Below are 11,234 nucleotides of genomic sequence, written 5' to 3'. Positions count from 1 at the left end.
GGGGCCGCCCCCGTCACGTGAAGGCGACGGGGCGCGCGGGCGGTATTGAAGGCAGCGCGCGGCGGGGCCTCCTGCTCCCCTGCAGCTCCCTCGGGAGGGGGCTGGGGACAGTACTGATGAAAGAACCAGCCCACGCCCCTCAGCCCTTCTCACCCTACTATTTGTGAAGAGTACCTCTGCTACTGTCCAGATGACTTTTCGCATTTTCACCCCTCTGTGATAACAAAACTTCTTTCCACTGTACCCAAACCCATCACACCTGACGCTACCAAGAGAAAAAAAAAACTTTTTTTTTTTTTTGCCCCAGAAACTTTGTAAAGCGCAATTTGGGCAACAGGGGACCCGCCCCCCACCTCTGACCTCTAACTTAAAGCCCTTTGCATGAGTAAAACACTTCCATTGGTTTCCAGTAGCAGAAAAGCAAATTCCATAAACTCTTCAGAACAGCTTCCTGTGAGGGGCACAGATGCAGGCATTTGAATTTCCTAAACAACACAAACAAAAGAAGTTAAAAGCATTTGAAATGACCCCGACCTAAACAATTGCCCTACATGCTGCCGATGTTTATGACTTAAAGTCTTCAGGACTTGACTATGGAGTCAGTTTCTTCCATCCTCCTCACTTTTTACCTCCCCCGAAGAATCAATACCCATCCAGAGATCAGGCTGTCTCCCGGCAGACCCAGGCTCTCCCTCTTCTCCAAGCACCATCAAGCTTCCTTCCCACATACTTCAACATTTTGCATTCTCTGCTGTTGTCTCGAAGCAAGAAGGAACTGTTAGAGGCTTTGATACCTGCGCTGTTTGTTCAACACCAGCGGCTCGATCTGTCTGTGATAATTTCCTGCAGTCACGCAAAAAAAAAAAAAAAATAAAAAAATCTGAAGCAGTGTTAGTTCCTGTCACACGTGGAGCAGACCATCCCATAATCACGATGCAGACAGTAGGTCACACAACATTCAGCAGAGCAGAAACAAAACATTATGTTTTTGGCTTCTTCAATCATGTTACTACCTGGTATCTGTTTCAGGGAAAACATTAACCATTCAGGTAAAGGGAAATTTCTTTATCTGTAAAGCACCTAAATAAAAATTGAACTATGGTTTGTTTGTCCAGGCTTTGCATAGCTCTTTACATTAAATTCACCAACAGTGAAACACACCATGCGAACTCTATTTTACTTCTCCTTTGTCTTCTACAACGAGTGACAGTTTAGAACCCAAAATAAAAAGCTCGTTAAAGAAAGTGATTATACCAATCTATTACTACCACTGTTTGTCACCGGATGTTTTCTTTTTCGATGTCTCACTGTAGGGTAAATGTGACAGATCGATATATTTTAAAAAACTGTTACATGTTCAAAACTGTCAGCGGTGTCTTGAAGCAGTTCTCCCCTCCTCATAGGATGTCAATGTGTATTATCCCCTTTAAAGAGATCAACCAAACAACATCCTAAGCTTTTATAAGAATATTTGGTTTCCAGTTTTCTTAGGAATTATTTGCCACAGACTACAGAGCATTATGGTGTACAACTTCTTGCATGTCAAAATACAGCTCTCAGTAGTAGGTAGCTTGGAAAAAAATCCGCTATTCCAGTCCCATCAGTCGCTATGCTTATTTGTAATAACAGACACACTCTTATTTCTTTTGCAATTCGTGCTGTCCAGCTTTTGATCACCGCAAGTTATAGCATTTTGTCAGGATCTCGGAATTTCCTGTGTAGTAATGAGTACAATCCCACGGAACAAGTTAACAGTGCTATCCAAAAGGAAAAAAAACAAAACAAAAACCAGAACCACTCTGTTATGTCCTTGTGCATAACAATAAAACACAGTAAGGAATACTTGCAATTTATCTGGACATGACAGAAGGAGGTAAGAAAGTATATATGAAGACTCGTGTGCACACAGCAGCATTTGTATCCTTTGAAGCTATTCCTTAGCAAATGACTTACTAGAGTCATTCCCAGCCCCACGGACTCAGCTGACATTGAGGAGCCTCAGCAATCTTTTGTCTCTGGCCCACATTGCCATGTGCTTTATCAGGACTGCAATTCCACGTGCAAGTGTAACGTCAGCATAAAAAACCTGCTATGTTTTCTGTTCAATTCAAATCGCTTGTCACTGTATGTATCCTCCAAAAAGGCCAGGCAGTAAATCAATCTCCTACCGAAGTTACTATTTACACTTCATTTGAACTAGTCATGTTATCTCTGCTACTGAGTCCCCCTAGTATCAGACAATGGGAAGTTCATGGAGAAGAGGCTCTCGAGCTAAGCATCCACTTCTTCCTGCAGACCTTTCAGCAATTTTAGATTGCAAACATCGTCCTATTTTAGAACTACCCAAGAGGTCTTGATACAGGCAGTAAGCATGCTCATCTCATCACACTATGAGTTTATTACAGTTTATCCACATCATCTCAGTCTCCTCAGCTCAGCTCTGGCTAACTATTGTCCAATTTAAACCACAGAAAAGCACATTGTAACAGTTAAACATGGCACAAGAACATTTGGTATGAAGCAGAGGATTAGTTTTATTTCCAGGCACGATAAATTTAAGACCAAATTTCCCAAGAATACAACTAATTTTAAAAAATAAATGCCATCAACACGTGGTACCACTGTTTCTCCTCTCCTCACACAGTTTCATTGCACACATTTTTTCCCCAAGTGCAGTCAAACAGAACAGGGGTGAACAGCACAGCAACAGACAACCTAAGACCTGTAAGATATATACAGTGTTCCTACAGAGTGAGTAAAACGAACAGGAAAGCTGACTACGACCCATAAAAACTTCAGAAATTTTCATCACATCTGAAGTTAATAGACATGAATTTACAGTACTGAAGAGGAGTATAAATTGCATTAGGCACACTGGTAAACAGTATAGTAGGAAAAAATATAGGGCTTGGAACAAGCCATTTGAAGCACAATAGAAAGGTTAAGGCATTAATGTGGACTTGGTATCCAATGAGCTATGTAAAGGGCATCTTTGGGTCAGCAGAGTCTTTCATCTGGAGGAAATTTCTTCTTTACCTGCAAAGGAAGAGGTAACTTAATTATTCCTTTCCATGGAGACAGTTTACTAACTGAAGACCTGGTTGTTAACCACAACTATTTCCATTCCATAAATGCGCTGAGAAATGGTCAAGAACTGTAGATAATTCATCTCCATGGAGCTTCAAGAATAATTTCTACTTTCTTGCTTTCTTAGCAGTTTCATTTCTGAAGTTACTGCAAGCAGTTTTAATTACATTATAAGCTGGTAGAACTACTATCTTACTAGAAAGTTTTCAATGCTGCAACAAGCATCCAGTCATCTGGATGATAGCCCTCCTTGTACTTGCATGAAGTTCCTGGCCTGAGAACACAGACTGTAAATTGACAAAGTTAAGGAGAAAAGGTGGCATTAGATCACATTGCTTAAAAGAGGCTACAGCCCATATTTACCACAGCTACAGAAGTTTGCATGTTCTTACATACTGCCATCCAAGCCATTAACTTAATTATATAGACAAGTCATCTGACTCATCATCATCACTTGAATTGGAGGGATTCTGACTGAGAAGACCGACCAAAACTCTGTAATTTGGCATAGATCGATCAAGTCAGCATCTGTAGAAGCTCCTCACTAGAACTGCAGTAGCCTTCTGCACGCGTTTTCAGCCTGCTCTGTTGGTCAAGTAAAATGAGCTTGCTTAGACTATCCTAATTTTTAAATAACATCTCTCCACTCTGCGAGTCAGTATTTCATTCTCTTTGCTTTAACTCTTTGCATTGTCCGTACTAATCCATCCAAACCTCAGCTGAAAGAGAAATGGGAGGCAGAAAAAAGTATGGTAGCTATATTCTGTGCTGTGCCAGGGAGATATATCCCAAATCTTTCAGATGGAATCTAACTCACAGCTCCTGTCTAGTGAGAAACAAACCGGGAAGCTCAGAGGGCAGAAGTGCACAACAGCAAAAGCCAGGACACTGTAGCCTGATCAAGGCAGCCACCTCCTTGCTGCTCAGCAAACTCAACACTACAAGAGTAATTCAAACAAGATTGTGGAGGATATAGTACGTCCTGTAATAGCACATTTCTAGTAAGAAAGAACATAATCCTCAAATATTGTAGTTAAATATTATTATATGCCTTTACTTTTTTTAAAGCATTCTTTTTCACAAAGACAAAAACCTTCATTTTATTCCAAAATTAAGCCAATGAAATCAGATATATCAAAGCTTAAAACAAACTGCTTCATATAACACATCAGCATGTGCTATAAGTTTCAAACACTCCAGCAATAAGTTTAAAAATGACAGCTCCTCACATAAACTTTCTGACCATCCTAGAACACATTGGTTCCCCTTCTTCCTTGGTACAAGTTTACCTCCAGTTCTCTGGAAAACCCTTCACTGAAAGGGAGAGGGAAAGCCCTGATTCTTCTAGCGGGCACCTAGAGTCAACAGTTGTATCTCATGTCCAGTTTGTCCTTGCTGGTTGCAACACACAGACCAAATATCAGTCAAAAGGAAGCCCAATCTTTATATTCAAGGCATTCACTTGTCCAGATAACTACATTTCAATTTCAGATCCCAAGCAACTGAATTATCGAATGGTATTCAGGCATCTGTATGCCCATTACCAGAATACACTGGTCTCTGTTTTAGCTAACTAATTATGTGTTAACACAAGCAGTGAAAATGCACCTAGGCAATTCAGCTTGACTGACTTAGCTAATTACAGGTCTCTACTTGAAGCAGGGCCAAGTCTACCTTTAGCTTCTGCTTGCTGCTTAAAAGAGAAGATACAGACACACTCGCACGCCACAGTCTGACAACACCACAGTTCAGATGAAGCCTACTTTGAAGCACTGGAGCTTTGCTTTAGGGTAAATGCTCAAGATGCTTTACAGACAACATTTAACAGAGCTGTAACATCAACTGTCATCTGTCTGCTGCTATTGGACTTCTGTAAACAGAAGTTAAAGTAGCAACAGCAAGGGGGTAAGCAGCTAAACCTAAAAGGAAAAAAAAAAAAAACAGGTAAAAAACTAAGAGTGCCTAATTATTCAGTTACCAGCATAAAAACTAAAATCACGGGTAGTTCTTCCCACACCTATCCTTCATTTGAACCTTCAACTCCAGATGCTGCCGTTCTAGAGAAACCTGAAGCCATCGCGTTACTTTTAGTATAAGTCTTCGTATTTTTGCTGGCCATGTCAGAAAGCGTGCCCGAGAACCGCAACAACAGCATTCCAATAGCACTACCCAGATAGAAATGACCAGGCTCATCTATGATTAAAGTTGCACATAGGCTATCATTAAAAAAAAAAAAGTTATCTGTAAGCTCAGTGTTTGTGCTATACATTGACAGGAGATAAATAACCTTCTAATTGCAATTCTCACTCTGACTTCCCAGATGAATGAGGGCAACTATCCATTGCCTTGGAAATCAGGACAGGTCTTGGATGAAATGGTAGTAGGCTTGAAGAGAGGTTTAACAATTGTTAGAAGATTAGGAAATCTATTTATGCTAGTTATTAAAGGACACCTCAGCGTGATTTTTTTTTTTTTGTAGGAAGAAGAAATGTACTGTTCTTCTTACAAACCCCTGCTTACTGAACACAGCACCACATGACATGATGGCAGAGAAAAATAACTATACAAGAATTCAGTCCAAGCTTTTCACAGTATCTAGTCAATATTAACATCCAAAATATGTTTTGTTGCAGCCTACAGAAAGATAGATTTCTCCTGCAAAACAGCTAGCAATTCTGAACACACTGCTTACACTACTGTTCAATTTCTCCTGAAGCTTTAACATACCAAATAGATCAATAAATCTGATCATACTCACCTAGTCAATAAATTGCAGCAGAGGACAGACATCCTTAAGGCCAGTGAGCTTTAAGATACCAGATTGTTTCATTGCTTAACTGCGGCCCAAAGAGAGGGTTCAGTTGAGCCAGAATCGCAATCAGCCAACTGCAAGACAACCCCCCAACCCAAAAGAGAGAACATCAGCCAAATTACAAAGCTTATGATAATGGAAAGGCTTGTCCAAAGCACAAGTACTATCAGAGAAGACAAGATGATTTTTAGGAAGGTCTAGTATCAAATCAAAATTTTGCTCAAGCTCATACACAGAGATACCAGCAACGAAGATCTGGTACCGAATCATTCCTCAACTGAAACAATAATTGTCTTGTTCAATTTACAGCAACACAAAGCCACCTGACAGCATTTCTCTCATACTTTTGCTTTGATGGGAAAATGTTTTAAGACATATGAAACTCAGGTATTTGTGGGCTCAGAAAATAGAAATATGAGAGAGAGACCTTTTCTCAGTGCCTTTCAAGCATCCTTTAAAACAAAATCCTCTGAGAAACATATTCTCTCTCACTTGCTCTTATTTTCTGTGTATGACAACCTACCCTTGCAGGCATGGTATATTTTTCGCCCAAGATTGAACAAAGTGAATTCAAACCTGGCACAGAGGTCAAGATACAGGGATCTGAAGCAAAAGGGTACAATGCTACAGGAACACACACAAAAAAATGCAAAACCCTACAACAACAAAACCAATACGACACCAAACCCCAGATCATCAGCAACAGCACCCTTGTCACCAGAGCAGTTAAACTGACACTGCAGAAGCCATAGCCCAGAACCGAGAAGAGGAATGTAGTTTGTGGAAAATATCCAGGAAAGCTAAACAGAAATAAATATTCCACTGTTAAAATGTATTTGCTTTGCAAATATTACAAGATTCAGAAAAAGCGATGGATGCTTCCATGGATTTAAATCTATGTTAAATACTAACTATATAAACACATTTAGTGAACACAGTGGCTCATCTGTCTGCTATTTCTAGAATGCTTTGTAAGGAGGAGAAAAAGCAAAGCAGCTTTGTAATGGGAGCTGCCACAAATGTATCAGAGTGCTTAGGCAGTCATGGAAAATTCCACACAAACCTTGATGCTTTGACCAGCAAACGAAGTGCAGGTCTGCTGCAAAATGGCTAGAACAGCCAGGGGCAAAAGATGTGGGCCAGACTTAAGAAAACACATCAATCCTCTTAAAATTTACAAATATTTATTTTCAATGTCACTTTCAGTTTTGCACAAAGTAGGAGTCTAGTTAAAATGACATGCTGAGCCTGCAGCAGCCTATCAGTCATGCAAGACTTGAAATATGTAGCAGGCTCTACACAGCAATTAAAACATCAGCAAGTCACCACCAAGAAAAGCCAATAAGCTTTAGGTTGACATGTTTCTACTTTGCTATCCAAAGCGATGACAACAATGTATTTTGAAACCATGTTAATCATTATGTTACATTTACTTAAGGGAAAAGCAAATTAGCTCTGAAAAATACCACGGACCTCAGGTTGCAATGGTTAATTTTCAGATACAAGAGACAGACAGAAGGGGTACCAGAGCACTGCACCATCTGCCTTCAGCATCCTGAACTAACAGAAGTGGGAGGAGGGTAGGAACACTAAAAGCCTGTTAAAGCACATTATTCTCTTTCTCGCTGTACAGAAGGAAGGAACTCTATTGCACAAATATCTCACCTCTCTATGCTTCCTGAGTTCAGACCCAGCATGGCTGTGATTTAAACGAGCTGGAAGCACATTCAAAATATTGACGTGCCCCAGCTGTATAACCATGCTTTAGGCAAGCACAGTGCAGTTTTCAAAAGCTATTTGTTGGGACCATGCTGGATACCCAAGCTCCGAGCCACAGTGGCATTACAGGTCAATAGCATATTCCTCCACCCTGCTCTGCTAGGGCCTAATAATTTAAAGCAGTAGTTAGGTACTGAACTCTACGACTCCGTTGCATTCAATGTAAGTAATGAAAAAGCTTTTCCCATGGTTTGGCTTAAGCAACGCTGCTTTATACAACAATCTATCATGACAACGCAAAACAAAATGCAGCATTCAAAGTAAAACAAAGGAAGCCTCTGTATCCAATGTGTAATGTCCTAGAGTTGCTAAAATCAGGTATGGCATTCAAGCCACCCACAGGTCCTTAAATTCTACCAGATACCACTTACAACAGTTAGTGTTAATTACCCAGCTCAGACAAGGAAATTGAAGTCCCTTATGTTCCACCAGAAAGATTTTTTTAAAAGGTCTTTGTACCATAACTGCCATCTGTCTATGCTGCATATTACAAATTAAGGTCCTGCTATCTCTGTTTAAATGTCAGTTTGGGCAACCATATTTTAATCCTTTTAGAATCAGTAGCAAATAATACCATTTTTCAAGACCCTGTCCTCTGTTAGTAGAATATCATGGTACTGTTTCAGGAACTGCTTTGTAAACAGCAAAACAGATTTAGACTTTGACAGTACCTTACAACATGGTGTAACCTATAATTTCTGCAGCAGTAACTCCTTATACTTTGCCTTATATTTTATCAGGTTCCTGAGGCTTGTGTATTCTCCTTCAAAAGGCTGCTGGGTACTGTACACAAATTATGCACTTACCCATGAAAAAATCTTCCATAGAACAACCACATTAACACCATGAGATCAATATAGTTATTCAAAATGATCACTGTTAAATCTAAACACAGAAGGAATAGCTTTAAGTTGAGATGAGATTGACTTCGAACTTAGTTAACACAAATTCAGTTTGATGCAAATCAATTTGTCAATCAAGTGGTGTTTAATGAAGACAGGAAATTGGTTTTTCCCTATTTTCAACTGGAAAGGTAACTCAAAGAGTATGCAGATAGGTCTAGCAGAGTTCTACACAACTCTAAAAAGAAGTAGATAACAGCACAAGCCACCTAAGGATGCACAAGTACAGAGGACCATACCTGGGACAACACAAGCTATTTTAACCCTAACATATCCAGCGAAGAATCCTCAGAAACCATTCTTTCGGGCTTCCTTCAAGACTGGTATGAAAAATTGGTCTCTTCCTTTAGACTCTGAAATTAAGGTCTGAAATTTATTCAATGCCTCACCCAAAAAAGGAAAAGGCTATGTGAAGAACAAACTTACATTTGAATTACATTTGAATAAAAGAGAGGAAAGAAATGTTGGACCAGATGATCTTCCAAGGTCCTTTCCAACCAGGACTGTTTTATGATTTTATAAAGAATTCATGAGGGGGAAAAAAAAAAACAAAAAACTAAACTACCCAAAATCCACTGTGTGATGAAGCAAGTTCTATCTTGGAACCCGAGGAGAAAAATCTGCTTTTTGTTGTATTCTGGCAAGCAGACACTATACATGCAATTTCTGCAGTTGGGTATAACTACCAATGGTTTAAAACACAGTAATATTTTGCTGCTTCTCTTTTTTCACGGTGTAATTGGAAAAAGCCAAAGGGAATGCAGAAAACAAGTTAGAGCCCACAAGATTATGAAAGAACCCCCTCACTGGACATGCAAGAACAGATTATAAATCATGTTAATGACACTAGATTTATAATAGGTCTGTTCTGGTACAAAAATCAATAAACTTACAAGTGAAATGCCACTGTACATTTGAAGAGTTCACAGCATTCAAAATTAAGAAATGCTACAAATACATTCCACATCGTAATCCAGAGGATTCTGCAGATACTACATGGCCTCAACTTGAAGGAAATTGTCCTTCTTCAAACAATAAAGAAAACAAACCCTAAGCTTCAAGGATTTTAGAAGAATAGGACATTATTTCTGTTCAAATATAGTGTAGGAAGAACTTAAATGAGAACTTCAAACTTAAACAAAACCAAAACCCAAATCACAGCCACCACCCCCCAAAAAAACCAACTTACTGTAACTTAAACACAGTAGCCTAGTAAAAATGAGCCTATACATACTATATGTGCAGGTAAGGACATCTTCATAGCACTGAGATTCCCAAATTTCAATTCCAAATGGCACTATAAAGCTCTTCTCAAGTTTCTACATCTGCTCAGCAAAACTTTAAGAAACTATCATAGATACAAAACACAGAACCGAGTTTGCTGTACTTTTGCATTTATCCAGAAGAATGATTTCTTAAGACTTCACCTGTCAAATATGCTGAATAAAAAAATAAATAGGCCTCACCTGTATAAAACCTGAATATCGGATTATTAAACTAGATCAAACCTGCATAAGCCTGTGCCACAGGCCAACGTAACATGGAACCAAACAGGTCCCTGCTGGAACATGCTGACACTGATAGTATGACTTTTGGCTGCCAGTTCTTAAGAATGAGTCTTGAGATTAGAAATGCATTTCTCTAAATATTCATGTTAAGATCCATAGAATAGCATAAATAATGCCTAAATACTTCAGGAAAGTACAAATACTACTCACGTTCAAGTGGAACTCTGAATAATGATTTTATTACAAGTTAACCCTGAAGATCTAACCAGCCTTTTACCAATTTTCTCTCCATAACAAGTTCTTCCCAAACACCTTTCAAAGTTATTTCTGCATAGCACTTTCTTTGACAAGATCAGTCTCTATAGTCTTAAAAAATAAAAAAGAAAAGAAAAAAAGAGAGATATAAAATGATAACTACACTTTCTCTTGCGGACTCCAGCTACAGCTGGCTTACCTCTTGACAAGAAACAAAGAAACAAACATGGCATGAGGATTCCCTCAACAAATAGTTTTTCTACTAATTCTGTTACAGAAAAAAAGGCAGCCTCAAAATATACCATGCATTGAAGAAGAAAGTTTTAATATATCAAAGCATCACAATTTTTGTCACAAAAATTATTTGTGACAAATAACCATCAAAAAACCCCACGTATAAGGTTTTCCACCCACTGCTCTGCCAGATTTTGAGAATATATTCAACCAAACTAAGTGAAGCAAAACTCATTAGTAGGTTTAAATTAGTATCACCTTAGAAATAAATGTAAGGGTATAAAGAATGAAAAAGGCAAAAAGTCAGTGGTCTACTGTGAATCAGAAAAATTCTAGAATTAACAAACTGCCATTATACTTGTAAGCAAATAAGCCAGTGAATTGGAAAGAAGTAATATCAAGTCAACACATTCAACAGTAACATGTCAGAAGACAACAAGAACAATTCAGGTTTGTTTTAATTCAGTGTCAACCAACAGGAAAGTGTTTTCTTCAGCAGGCTGAAGGTCTTTAGAACTAAGAAATCTAAGCACATCAAAACTGTGCCTTGATTAAGAGGCAAGACATTATTTATACTTACAACAGGTAGCAGCAAACAGCACATGTCACCAGCATTGTGTTGATAACACTGCAAAAAGGAAGGAGAGAAACAGCTGA

General features: G+C 38.9%; 1 protein-coding gene across 1 annotated transcript; it reads right to left on the bottom strand.

The window, feature by feature from the left end:
* Positions 1 to 2,509: 2,509 nt before the first annotated feature.
* Positions 2,510 to 11,234, bottom strand: ATP6V0E1 (ATPase H+ transporting V0 subunit e1; the record flags this gene model as incomplete). The annotated part of the gene is made up of 3 exons (XM_035902490.1): positions 2,510 to 3,036; positions 5,846 to 5,973; positions 11,158 to 11,234. Coding segments are annotated over 2 exons (171 nt in total), but the record flags the coding sequence as incomplete, so codon positions are not given.

Source organism: Egretta garzetta, unplaced genomic scaffold (assembly GCF_000687185.1).
Source record: "Egretta garzetta isolate BGI_Z169 unplaced genomic scaffold, ASM68718v1 scaffold209, whole genome shotgun sequence".
NCBI lineage: Eukaryota > Metazoa > Chordata > Aves > Pelecaniformes > Ardeidae > Egretta > Egretta garzetta.
The sequence above is the reverse complement of the archived record's forward strand: the minus strand, read 5'-3'. Positions and strand labels throughout refer to the sequence as shown.